At 52.7% G+C, this 14045-nt stretch overlaps 1 protein-coding gene across 3 annotated transcripts in view; it reads left to right on the plus strand.

Annotated features, from left to right (window-relative positions):
- Positions 1–10794: 10794 nt before the first annotated feature.
- Positions 10795–14045, plus strand: part of SNX9 (sorting nexin 9) — a 71874-nt gene continuing 68623 nt past the window's right edge. Inside the window, exon 1 of one of the 3 annotated variants that reach the window (XM_055135390.1) lies at positions 10795–11137. In XM_055135390.1, the coding sequence (XP_054991365.1) occupies positions 11126–11137 (12 nt within the window). In that variant the 5' untranslated portion in view covers positions 10795–11125. The remainder of the gene's footprint in view (positions 11138–14045) is intronic. The other 2 variants (XM_055135392.1, XM_055135391.1) reach the window with 2 other exon arrangements.

Here is a 14045-nt window from a genome sequence, read left to right on the forward strand (position 1 = left end):
GGTTGTGGGTAGAGGGCGACTGTGGCACTCATTCCCGTGGCTCATTTCCAAGACCCCTCCCACCCCCCCCCCACTTCCCTTTCATGCACTCATCAAAGGCTGGCAGGAGACGTGGCCTGGGTGGGCCCCCCTGGGGCCGGTTCTCTGCCCTGCATTGTCCAGCAAGGGTTGTGGGTGACGGTGTCTCTTCTCTTCCACCCGCACTTACAGTCAGTTTCCTAATTTCACGTTGACTTCACAGTAGCTGACCCTGCACTTGGCAGGACTGAATTACTGCAGCTTAAACAGCATCTGACTGGGGCCCAGGAAGAAACAAGGAGAATGTATGGCGATTACAGCACTGTTCACAATAGCCAAAATCTGGAAACACCCTGAGTGCCCAAGAACACACGACTGGTTAAAGACACTCTGGTACATCCACACAATGGAATACTATGCAGCTATTAAGAGAGACAAAGTCATGAAATTTGCTTATAAGTGGATGGACATGGAGAGTATCATGCTAAGTGAAATGAGTCAGAAAGAGAGGGACAGACATAGAAGGACTGCACTCATCTGTGGTATATAAAATAACACAATATGAGACTGACACCCAAGGACAGTAGACACAAGGGCCAGGAATATTGCTCCATAGCTGGAAACCTGTCTCATGAGCTGGAGGAGAAGGCAGCTGGGATAGAGAAGGGATCACGAAGTCAATGATGGTTGGAGGAATCAGTCAGGATGGGAGATGTGTGCTGAAAGTAGATAAAGGACCAAACATGATAACCTCACGATATCTGTATTGCAAACCATCATGCACAAAAGTAGAGAGAGAGTATGGGGTAAATTGTCTGCCATGGAGGCAGGGGGAGGGTGGGAAAGGGGGGGTATACTGGGGACATTGATGGTGGAGATTGTGCACTGGTGGAGAGATGGGTATTTGATCATTTTATGACTGAAACTCAAACATGAAAGCTTGTAACTGTATCTCATGGTGACTCAATAAAAAAATTAATTTATTTTAAAAAGAAAAGAAATAAGGAGACTGGCAGCTCCCATGTCCTGAGTGCGTCCCCAGTCCCGTGCACAGCACCCCCTCGCCCCGTGGACACCCTCAGTGCACCAGGAGGCAGGTCCTGTTACTACCCCCAGTTTCCCAGCAGGCAAGGGAGGACAAGAGAAACCGTGGACCGAAGGTCACGTGGTCGGTAAATCACTGCATCCGGGTCCAACAGCAGAGATGTCTGTGCTTCAGGGAGGAAGGGAGGAAACAGCCGGGCAGGTTGGGGGTGCGGCGGGGGGGGGGGGGTGCAGCCAAATCTGCATTTTGCAGGACCGCCAGCTGTAAGGAAGAAACTTTCAGCTTTTAAAAATGGGATTTTTCCAACTGCCGTTTCCGTGTGAAAGAATGCATTCGGGGCTCAGCGCTTCTGAGTCATACGATGGAGATGAACAGGTCACCGTGGAGACTGAGCACCTAACCGCGGCTCCTGCACGGACCCAGAGACCGTTCCCTCTCCGGCTCCAGGCCCCAGAATCCCCACAGAAAGTCTGTTTTGTTTGTACTTGTGGGGAGGGGCCACAACTGGTGATGCTCAGTGCTTCCTCCTAGCTCAGTGCTCAGGGGTCACTCCTGGCAGCACTGGGAGACCCAGGTATCAAGCAGGGACCAGCTGTGTGCCAGGCAAGGGCCTTCCTACTGCAGGTACGGACCAGCTGCACGCAAGGCAAGCGCCTTTGAATCCTTGTACTATCTCTCCGGTTCAAAGTTTCTGGCCCAAAGCTTATTCGTTTGGGGAGCTGGGGCCCCACCCAGCTGTGCTCAGGGCTCGCCCCCGGTAGGCTCAGTGCGGGCAGTCAGGCCCAGGGAGGTTGTTCGAAAGGCGAACACCCGAGTCCCTGTACTTTCCCTCCAGCCCCAGGACACAAGGTCTAAACGGATCCGCGCTGCCTCCCTCTTTGTCCTCGTGGGTCTGACGTGCAAATCACGGTTCTCAACTCATCAGTGGTGATGTCACCAACGGAGGCAGCAGAACCCGCAGGAACAGAGGAAACGGCTGTGAAGGCCGGGCTCACGGCGGCCCGAGTGAGACGGCCCAGGTGAGGCGCATCCTGTGAGGACACCTGGGCCAGGAAGGGGACAGTGTGTGAACGAGTCACCCCTGGGGAGCAGAGAGCACAGGCTCGGCCCAGCGGTGTCTCAGGTGAAGCCCATCCCTGGCTGAGGAGCCTGTTCCCAGCTGCTGGCCTTGGGGGTGGAAGGGGCAGGCTCCGACTCCCCGGGTGGACAGGCGGCCCAGCGCATGGCCCAAGGGCCTTGTCCTGAGTCACCAGTCACTGTCTTGACCTGTCAAACTGCTTGAGGAATGGGGCTCCCATCTCCGCTCTAACTTCCTGCACGCTGGGGTGAGTCACTCAACGACTCCGGTTTCCTTCCTGCCCCGGAAAATGGGGCTGTCAGCACTTCCTCAGCCCATGTCCTTGGGCCTGTCATGCAGGACAAAGTCCGTCCAAGAATGCAAAAGTCCCCCAGAAGCGGGCACTTGGCTGGCCGGGACCAGCATAGTCCAGGGCTCACTTGCGGCCTCTGAACAATGTATGAGGTGCCGCAGTGCAGCCAACAGTGCGGCATCGAGTGGTTTTATTCTCAGACATGTCACCATGTCAAGATCGACAAGACTATGTAAAATATTCTCTTAGAGCCAGGCCACTTCTGAGGAATATTTTCTTTTCTTTTTTTAAAAAAATTAATAGTTTATTTTTAATTAGTGAGTCACCGTGAGGGTACAGTTACAGATTTATACATTTTTGTGCTCATGTTTCCCCCATACAAAGTTCGAGAACCCATCCCTTCACCAGTGCCCACTCTCCACCACCAGTAAACCCAGCATCCCTCCCCCCCTCCCCAGTCCCGTCTCCCCCCGCCCCACACTGCCAATATGGCAGGGTATTCCCTTTTGTTCTCTCTCTCTGATTAGGTGTTGTGGTTTGCAATAAAGGTGTTGAGAGGCCATTGTGTTCAGTCTGAGGAATATTTTCAAAAACCCAATATCATTGAAGAAGGAAGCGGGCCGACAAACCAGGTGCTGTGTTTTGCATCCCGTGGGATAACGAGAGCTGGAGCAGAAAGCAGACTTCATTTGTTGACCGGTTACAACAGCCCTGACGCATTCCTGATTCTATCACAAAGAATTAGCAGGAGTGACAGAACATCCTAACCCGCCCCAGGCCGCCTTCACCAGGGCAACTCGGAAGGGGGCGGGTTGTGCTTCCCTCCCCACCCCCGCAGAGCCCCAGCAGCCGGAAACCTCCAGCACCCAACCACTGCCATGCTCACAGACGCTCTCCACAGGCTTAGGCGAGCCTCACCCTCAGGGGAATCTGCAGAAAAGCCCAGGTATGCAGGACCCATGACTGAAATCTCCGAGCTGCTCAGAGCAGGGCTGGGCCTCCTCCCTCCATCTCCCAAATTTGCCAGTGGCTTGGCAGCCACAGCCACAAACTGCCCCATGGCACCATATAATCTCATCAGTGGCCATGACCCAGAGACTCAGAAATAAAACTCCCGGAAGAGAGCTCTATAGGCCTCACCCATGGGTGAATCTGCCCTATAATCTAGATTTTAGAATTCCTGGAACACCTCTCATACTCTACACACTGACATACCAAAAGTAGCACACAACATTTGATGGGTTTAACAAACATGTCCATAATCTCTTATATCTCTTATACAAGGGCTTAAGGGCTCCAGGATGAAATACAACAATCTTCACACACTTTCGACTAAGGAAACTTTATTGGGCCATTTTCAGTGGATTATTCATAATAAGCAATGCAAGATTAATGGTTTCGTTTCTGCTTGGGGGGCACATTTTGGGATTTGGGGTGGAAGCATTTGAAATATGGTGGTGGGAAGGTGCAATGGTGGTGGGACTGGTGTTTGAATATTAAATGTAATGAAATATTGGGCTGAAGCAATAGCACAGCGGTAGGACATTCGCCTTTCACTCGGCCAACCCAGGTTCGATTCCTCCGCCCCTCTCGGAGAGCCCGGCAAGCTACCAAGAGTATCGCGCCCGCACGGCAGAGCCTGGAAAGCTACCCGTGGCATATTGAATATTCCAAAAACAGTAACAATAAGTCTCTCAATGAGAGACGTTACTGGTGCCCCCTCGAACAAATCGATGAGCAACGGGATGACAGTGACAGTGACAGAATGAATTATTATGAACAACTTTATAAAAATAAAATTAAAAAACAAAAGAATTAGCAGGAGCTTCCCTTGTGCCTGGTATGACTCGGGGAGCGGGAATGAGACCTGGGCGCAGAGCCCCCTCCTTACCTGCTGGTCTGATGGCAGAGGCAAGCCAGTGGTCGCCCTAATGAATGCAAGTAGTGCCGTTTGCAAAGGTGAGTGGAGGAGCACTGGGGATTTCCATCAGCAGGGGAAACTTCCTGAGGATTTCCACTGTGACACTGCGGGGAGCTCAGCTGGAGGAACACCCAGGAAACGGGAGGCGCTGCTGGAGATGGCCTGGCTAACGGTCAATGGCCAGAGGGAGATTTCAGGCCTTGGCGATGGCCCTGCAGGGAAGTGAGACCAAAATGTAAGTCCCTTATTGAGGACCACTGAGAAACTAAAGAGGGCGTCGACAGAGCCCCCAAACAAACGTGGGGTCCAGCTAAGCACAGCACAGCCCAGCCGGCCTGGTCCTCTCTGAGGAAACAGAGCACAGGGCATTAGGAGACAGGGAAGCCTGCAGGGCAGCACCCCGACTGCATGTCCATTGTGACCGACTGTGGAAAAGCTAGAAAGCTGTGTTAGGGCTCTTTATGGGAGCGATTTCATTTCACTTTATTTCAACCACGGTAGGCTGGGCCAGAGCTAGAACAGGGGCTCAGGCACTAACCCTGCTCAAGGCAAACGAGTTCAGCCTGGCATTGCATAGAGTTTCCCGAGGCTGGCCCTGGGCACTGGGGAGTGGCCGGGAGAAAGGCAGAAAGGTGCAAGGGCTACAGTATTTACTTGCCTTGTATGTGGCTCAACCCTTTTTTTTTTTAATTGCATCATCGTGAGAACAGTTACAAAGCTTTCGGATTTAAGTCATACAATGATCAAACACCCATCCCTTCACCAGTGCACATGTTCCACCACCAAGAACCTCAGTAAACCCCCCATCCCACCCCTCACCCTGCCTGTGTGGCGGATGATTTTCACTTTACTCTCTCTTTACTTTGATTACATCCAATGTTTGAACCCCCTATTATTATTTGGAATTTCCCCCCAACAATCAGACCTGCTGAAAAGGCATCATTAGATAATTTGTTTTCTATTGCTGGTAATGAAGAGCATATGATTTTGGATTTCTGGTATTTTAGTAATTAAGTCCAGAGTGATTTCTGCCAGAAGCCGCTGGGCTCTGAAATTGGTTTGTGTGCCTCTGGGATCATGGCCGTTCAGGAGTGGAGGAGCCATTTGTGGACGGCCACTCAGGGTCACGTCTGGGTGGGGAACAGCGCCGGTACCGCCAGGCCCCACCCCGTCCTGAGATTTCCCGTGGGCCCCCTCCCTGCAAACTCATACCTCTGTCCAATGGGCCCTGAAAGATGGCGTCGACCCAATTTAAATCCCCACACCGCATATAATCTCTTGAGCACCACCAGGAGTGGCCCCTAGGCACAGCCGGGCATGTTTCAAAAATAAAGGAGTGAAAATCAATACATTTACTGATTTGTGTTGGTCATCCTGAGTCTGGTGGCCCCTCGGGATGGTTCCTTCTGAAAATGAAACCAGGACTGTAGAGGCTTCTCAGCTGGAGGGGTTTGGCCTCTCTGCCCTGCTGGCTTTCTTGGTGCCAGCGTCCCGGTGACCTAGAACTTGGCCCTGAAGGTGTGCCAAGGCATAGGTGAAGGGGCGTTCCTGACTTTGTACCTCCCTATCCAAGCCTGGCTGAACTGCCGAGCGGAGCTGCCAGCTTTCCAGCTCCCAGGGATCCAGCCAGCCCATCACTTAGAGGGTGACCCACGCTCAAACCCAGATTCTTCACCTGCATCCAGGTGCTCTCGGTCAAGATCTTCAGTTAGTTAGTAAGATATAAACTCATTTACAAGATAGTTAAGACGAGGCCAGGGCGTCACTCAGCAGGAAAGCACTTGCCTTGCATGTGTGAGGCCCTGGATTTAAACTCCAGCATGAAAAATAATAACAAGAGGCTGGAGCATTAGAACAGCGGGTAGGGCACTTGCCTTGCACATGGCTGACCTGAGGTCAATCCCAGGGACCCCATATAGACCCCAAGCCCCACCAAGAGTGATCTCAGAGTGCAGAGTTAGGAGTAAGTACTGAGCACCACTGGGTGTGACCCCAAAACCAAAAAAAAAAAAAAAAGAACAAACCCTATAGTACATATAAATAATACATGAAGATTTTAATAAATCTGATAATAGCATCTGGTGAATCTCAGGGATTTTCTAAACATATAGAGATGTTCTTATTTTTCCAGAAACAAATTACATTGTTCATCTTCTTTTCGCCTTTACTAATAACTGAAGATAATACCATTTGGTTTGCTTGTTTTGGGGCAACACCTGGCAGTACTCAGGGCTTACTCCTGGTTCTGTGCTCAGAGATCACTTCTGGAAGACTTTAGGGAACATAAGGATTGCCAGAGATAGAACCCAGGTCATCCACAAGCAAGGCAAATGCCCTGCCCTCTGTATTGTCTTTCTGGTCCAGATAGTACCTTTTTTCTTTCTTTTTTTTTAACAGGCTACTTGGTCTTGGATTTGTAAGATGGTCTCAGTACCATCTTACAATGCATGCACACATTGCATTGCACTCGTGTGAATGTGCCAGCAAAATACATTCCTGAAAGTCGAGATGCTAAGTCCAAGGTTATAGCCATTTTCCATTTTGCTATCAATCACCAGGTCAGCCTGGCTGTGGAAAGAAACCTTGATTTCCTCATGTCTGCAAACAGGATAGTAGCGAGTGTCTGCCGTTTCCTACAGGGGCTAGAGGAGGTGAAGGCACTCGAAGTCTCTTATATACCCAGGGAGCAGTAAGTGAGTGTTGACCTCAACCTTCCTCTCACTCAGAACAATAGTGTTCACAAATGTTTAGATGGCTCTGGCTTTGGCCATGAATTCAGCAAACACAAAGATTCACAGGAAGTTCTGAGGCACTATGTCCATTTTAAATGGGGAATGGAACTCCACTGATGTATGTAACTAGTCGACTCTCTGGAGAGACCAAAGAGAATATTTTTGAAATAACTCACATTTGATATTAACTTCAATGTTAATATTGAAGTGTAGTGATAGTTCACTTTTTAACCTACATATCGCTGATAGTAAAATGAAAGCAAATGGAGCCGGAGAGACAGTATAGGGTAAGGCACTTGCCTTGCATGCTGCTGACCCAGGTTTTATCCCTGGCTCCAGATATGGTTCACAGAGCACTGCTAGGAGTAATCCCTGAGCACAGAGTCAGGAATAAACTCTGAGCACTGTGTTTGGCCCCAAAACAAAATTAAACAAACAAGTATACATAAGATAGATGGCCATAGAGAGTATCATGCTAAGTGAAATGAGTCAAAAGAGAGAGACGAACACGACTGCACTCCTTTGTGGAATATAAAATATCATAATATGGGACTAACACCCAAGGACAGTAGAGACAAGAGCCAGGAATATTGCTCCATGGTTGGCAGCCTGCCTCATGAGCTGGGGGAGAAGGCAGCTGGGGTAGAGAAGGGATCACTAAGTCAAGGATGATTGGAGGGATCGGTCGGGATGGGAGATGTGTGCTGAAAGTAGATAAAGGACCAAACATGATGTCCTCTTATTATTTGTATTGCAAACCATAATACTCATAAGTAGAGAGAAAGAGGGAAATTGTGGGCCATAGAGGCAGGGAGAGGGGTGGGACGGTGGGGGCTGGGGAGGTGGATACTGGGGACATTGGTGGTGGAAAATGTGCACTGGTGGAGGAATGGGTGTTCAATCATTGTATGACTGAAACTCAAATGAAAAATTTGCAATTGTAGCTCATAGTGATTCAAAAAAAGAAGATAGATGGCCAGTAGGCATATCATATCATACCAGTGAGAATGGCACACAGCAAAAAGACTGCAAACAAGCAGTCTGGGCAGGGTTGTGGGGAAAAGGAAGCCCCGTTCCCAGCTGATGGAAATGCCGTCTGGCTCAGCTTTACGGAAAACAAGTACGGCTGCTGGAGTCCCCATGTGACCTGGCGACGGCGCCTACCCCCAAATGCAAAAACATTAATTTGAAACTATACCTATGCATACCTGTGTCTGTTGCTGTGCTAAGCAGAATAGCCAGGAAAGAGAAACAACCCAAATGTCCAGTGACAGATGGATGGAAAAAGGAGTGATGCATATATATACACAACGGGATATTGCAGTTGTGAGAAAGAATGAAATCATGCCGTCTGCTGTAATGTGCGTGGAACTGGAGGGCACTGCGTTCAGTAAAATAGGTCAGAGGGAGAACGAATACCAGATGATCTCATTCCTCTGTAGCATGAAGAGACACAAAACAAGAAGAAGACAGAATCAGATGAACATCAACCCTTGGCCTTTGATTGCAGGACTGAGATTGCCAGTCTCAGCAAGGGTGAGGAGGAGACTTTGTGTGTGTGTGTGTGTGTGTGTGTGTGTGTGTGTGAGTGTGTGTGTGAGTGTGTGTGAGTTTGTGTTGGGGGGAGGGTGGGAGAGTGGCACGGGAGGACACAGGGAGGACACAGACCGAAAGTGACACAAGGACAGTGGGGGAAGGTCTTGGGAATTTGAGTGGTGGTGAAGGTGCAGTGACCTCAAACATCAAGGCCACAGATGTTAACACTATTATGGCCGTTACCTAAATAAGATATACGTAGTATGTGCTGGGTTGATTGATCAGGGAAGCGCTGTCTTCCAAAGACTGGCGAGTGAGTAACCAATCCCACCCCTGGGCCTTATCTGAGGAATCTTAAAAGGCTCATTCACAGGGCCATCTGGACCCCTCTGCCACACTATTCACAGTGCCAAACCTGGGATCAACCTCAGGCCCACCCCCAGAGGACTGGAGAAAGCAGCTGTGGTACTCACAGACTCAAAGGGAGACTGCTCTGCATTCAAAGAGATGCAGTTGTGCTGTTTGGGAGGGGAAAGGGATGGAACAGAGGTGATGGTGTGCAGAGGACTGAGTCAGGAAGTGAAAAACAATTACCAGACGGCTTCACTTCAGGTGGGATACAAACAAAGCAAAGCCCAATAAAAGCTTTTTTTCTTGGTGAAAACCAGGGGGGTTACCAGAGTCAAGGGGTAGGGGAGGCCGGAGCTCTAGAGGGGTCTTTTGGCGGAGCAATGCCTCTGCCGCCTCTGGGATTCTGCTGTGTAGATGGGAACTGAGGATGAAGGAATAAAAGAGGGGCGTGGGGTGAAGGAGGAAAAGGAGGGTTACGGTGAACAGGTAAATCAGGACAGGAAAGAAAACCCACTAGGATTTGGAGACACAATCGACTAAGTGGCTGACACTGACTCATTTATTTATTTATTTATTTATTTATTTATTTATTTATTTTTTGCTTTTTGGGTCACACCCAGCGATGCTCAGGGGTTACTCCTGGCTTTGCACTCAGGAATTACTCCTGGCGGTGCTTGGGGGACCATATGGGATGCCAGGGATTGAACCTGGGTCGGCTGAGTGCAAGGCAAACGCCTTACCAGCTGTGCTATCGCTCCGGCCCCCTGACTCATTCATTTAAAAAGCATCATTTCATGGGAGGTGTGTGCTGGAAGTAGACTATGGACCAAACATGACGGCCGCTTAGAACCTGTACTACAAACCAAAACACCCAAAGGGAGAGAGAGAGTAAAAGGGAATGTGCTCGCCACTTGGGGGGGATGGGATGGGGGTGACAGGAGGGACGCTGGGAACACTGGTGGTAGAGAAATGGGCACTGGTGGAGGGTTGGGTATTAGATCATTGACTGAAATGCAATCACCAAAGTTTGTAAGTCTGTAACAACTGTATCTCATGGTGACTCATTAAAAAAAATAAATAAATAAAAAGCACCATTTCCAGCACGGTGATTTACAATCTATAACAACTCAATGACAGAGTTTCACATATACAGTGTTCCAACGCTACAGTTCAACCCACTGATTCACTGATTTATGAAAACCATAACCAGGAAGGATGCTTCAACATTGGCAGGCTATGACGTCAGCGGACAACAAATTACTCCACCACCATGTATTAATTAACCCAATAATCTCCGGGGGGAGGGGAAAGGAAGCGGCAGCTTGCTCTCCCGAACACGTGGCTTATTTATGCTTGCATGAAAATCCGAGAACCCTCCTGAAGTCATAAAATTCATGTTTCCAACCCGGTAGGGAAAAACAGTTTTGTTTTGTTTTGTTTTGTTTTTAAAGTGGCCCCTTTCAGACGCTCCCGCTCCCACTGGGGTCACCTGTTGTGTCTCTCCCAGGCCTCGGGGACGCCGAGGGATTGATTGATTGATTAATTTGTTTTTTCTCTTTCTTGCTTTACAGTTTGCTCCCTTTCGGGGCGACGGGGCCGGCCGGGCCCAGGGCCCGGGAGCCGGAGCGCCGGGCTGTGTGTGTCCTTAAAGCGGCCTCTCCGCGGCGCGGGCCCGGCCGGGCGGCCCGCGGGCCGGGGGGCGTCGCGCCACCCCCTCCGGGGCGCCCCCCGGGGTTGGCGGGCCGGGCGCCGCGCGCGGGCGGGCGGAACAAAGGGCGCGGGCCGGGCGGGCCGGGGGCGGGCCGGGCCGGGCGGGCCGGGCCGGGGCGCGCTTCCGCCGGCCGCCGCCAGCCGCGGTCCCTGGGCGGCCGGGCAGGGGCGGGGGCCGCCGCCGAGTTTCAGGAACTGCAGCAGCGCGCGGCGGCCACTCGCAGCCCAGCGCGGGGCCGGACCGCGGGGAGCGGCCGCAGCGGGCCGGGAGGGCCGAGACCGGGCCGCCGGGGGACGAGGGGGACCGAGGGGGGCCGACAGGACCGAGAGGGCCGAGACCGGGCCGAGACCGGGCCGAGACCGGGCCGAAGGGGCCGCGCCGGGCCCAGCGAGTCCAGCCGGGCCGACTCCGCGCGCGGGGCCGCGCGTCCAGCCGCCGGCCATGGCCACCAAGGTGAGGGGCGCGCGCAGGCCGCCGAGTGGCGCCGCGGCCGGGGGCAGGGGGTCAGCCCGCCGCCCCCGCCCGCCCGACCCGCGGCCACCCCGCGGCCACCCCCGCGGCCAGGCCTTCCGCGGGGGAGGGGGGCCCGGGAGGGGTGGACCTGGCCCCGCCGCCTCTATTGATTACTGCTGGAGGCGGGGGCGGCACTGGGATGGGAGGGGGGCACTGTTGGGGGGTACGGCATTATTATCGGAGGGGGCGTTATTATTATCGGAGGGGGCGTTATGATCGGAGGGGGCGGTGTGATTCGTACCGAGTATTATTGCAGTGGGGGTCGACCCCCCCCAAGGAGAGGACGCTGCGCTTTCCGTCCTGGCCGCTGCGGGACGCCGCCGAGCACCCCCGGACCCCCCGGACCCCCGGCTGGGGGCCACCTTTTCGCCCGTTACGGGGGTGCCCGCTCGCGTCCGGCCCCCGTGGGAAGCGTGCGCCGGCCCCGCACGCAGGCCCCGGCCCCGGAGGACGTGGCGGGACTGGACTTGGACTCGGGCCGGGTCCTGGACCCGGACCCGGAGCCGGGCCGGCCCGCGCCCCACCCCGGCGTCCCGCGGAGCGGGGACCCGCCCTGGCTAGGGCCTGGGGTCTGCGCCCCCCGGGCAGCCGCGATGGGGGCTTGGAAGCCCCGAGTTCTCTGTGGGTGCCGGGACCCCTGAGGCTCGCGTGGCTGTAGGGGACCACCGGGGGACGCCCCTCGGACAGAGTCAGGAGGCTCCGTGCCGTGCCCCGTGTGCAGGTGTTCGTTATCTTCAAGAAACTGTGTGCGTGTGTGTTTTGGAGGGTCACACCTGGCGGGGCCAGAGCATCCGACCCCGAGCAGCTGCGCGCACGGCCAGCACTGACGGTGCTGCCCCTCTCTGGCCCTGATTTACTCGGGAGAGGCGCCCCTCCCTCCCCAGGGAACGTATCGCCTGCCGGGACGAAATAATGCCCCTGCTGAGGTCTCGGTGGCCGGTGGATGTAACTAGCTACCTTTTCCATGGAGGTCTCTTATTTTTGTACATTTTAGTATTATTTTTTGTTTTGATTTTGCACACCCAGCGGTGCTCAGGGGTTAGTCCTGGCACGCAGGAACTGGTCCTGGCGGTGCTCGGGGGACCCTATGGGATGCAGACAGTTAAACCTGCAAGGCAGGCCCTACCTGCTTGCACTCTCCCCAGCACCCTGGTTTTTCCCCCCCCTTTCCTTTTTCCGGTGGGGGACACACCCGGCAGTACTCTGGGCTAACTCCTGGCAGTGCTCAGGGGGCCAGTGGGGGGTGCCAGGGGATTGAACCTGGGTCTGCAGCGTGCAAGACAAAACACTGTGCTATTGCTTGGCCCTGGCGTGGATCTTTCTGCAGCAAAGGTCAAGCCCAGGGTCTCTGAGGAATTTGACTTTGTGGTCCATTGCCAAACATGCCAGAAATCACTAATCACAGGCCCTGTGCTGCATGCATCCTGCAACCTTAAAAGCTGCTTGTGGTCAGTGTCTGTGTGGTGCTCCTGGCTACTCTACGCTGGCCTTTTAAGTGGCTCTCCGCCCCTTGATGAAAATTGTATGTGACAGAGAGTGGTGGCAGCAGTCTCTGTGTTTGTCCACGCTTCCCTGGTTCTGCGATATTTTATTTCTTTCTTCTTATTATTATTATTACTTTGCTTTTGGAGTCACACCTGGAGTTACTCCTGGCTCTGCTCTCAGGAATTACTCGTGGTGGTGCTCAGGGGACCCTACGGGATGCCAGGGATTGAACCTCAGTCAGCTGTGTGCAAGGCAGGTGCCCTCCCCACTGTACTATTGCCCCGGCCCCAGTTCTTCAGTCTATTCAAGAATGAAAATACTCTTTGTTTTCAGGCCACACCTGGCAGTGCTCAGGGCTGACTCCTGGCTCCGTGCTCAGGGATCACTCCTGGCAGGGGCGCAGGTGAACACAGATCCAGGTCAGATCTGTGAGTGGCCAGGGCCTTACCCATGGTACCATCTCTTTGGCCCCCAAAAAAGCTCTTGTTAAAGAAGGACCTTCCTAAATTTCCAGTCCCCTAGCTCCGGGAGCATTGCGTCAAAGTCCTCTGCCCAGTTTCCCCATCAGGCTCCTTCCTGCCTGGATCAGCTGCTGAAAGGTTCACGTCTGGGCTGGGGAGAACGTAATGGGTGAAACGTGACTGCAACGTTTGGTGCCGTCAGAGCCGAGAAGCGCCCACGGGGCTGGCTCCTTAGCAGAGTGCCTCCCTGTGCACGGCCCAGAAGGTGGCTTAACCGTTTTCTACCAATTCCCTTTTCAAAAAACCAAGCGCCCCCCCAAAGCCAAAAATTCCACTGGTAGTTCACAGTAGGAACTGCTAGTTCCTTTGAGAAGAAAAGCCTTTCTTTAATGGGCCGGGCCTGCACTGCTCAAGAAAGTTAATCAGTAACTGCATATTTTACAAGAATCATCGGTTCCTTGCTGCTAATAATTACTCCGGAGACTGCTGAATTCAGCTGTAAGTGCAGACTCCCTCTGAGCCCTGTGCTCCCCGGGCCACAGCTGCATTGTCTTGGCTTCTATTAGCAACCTCGGAAGGTTATATTTTACAGTCACACGGTGAACTTGGGCATAAATTTAATGTTAATTAAAGGATCAAGTCTTGGAAAAGAAACTCCTTCCTTTCTCTCCATATATTTCAAAAGGGACATGAAAAAAAAATAGTTAATGGAAGCCCATCCATCATATATGCAGGGTTGTGGTTTCCATGTCAAAGTTAACATGACTTTGAGTCCTTTTGTGCTCACATAGTCACTTCTAGGAGTCATTGTAATAAGATTCTAGGTGCCCCTGATGGTTTATTTTTAACCATATATTTTTTTTCTTTTCAGCTCTACTCTGTAAAGTTTCACACTTACATAT

Source organism: Sorex araneus, chromosome 4, assembly GCF_027595985.1.
Source record: "Sorex araneus isolate mSorAra2 chromosome 4, mSorAra2.pri, whole genome shotgun sequence".
Lineage (NCBI taxonomy): Eukaryota > Metazoa > Chordata > Mammalia > Eulipotyphla > Soricidae > Sorex > Sorex araneus.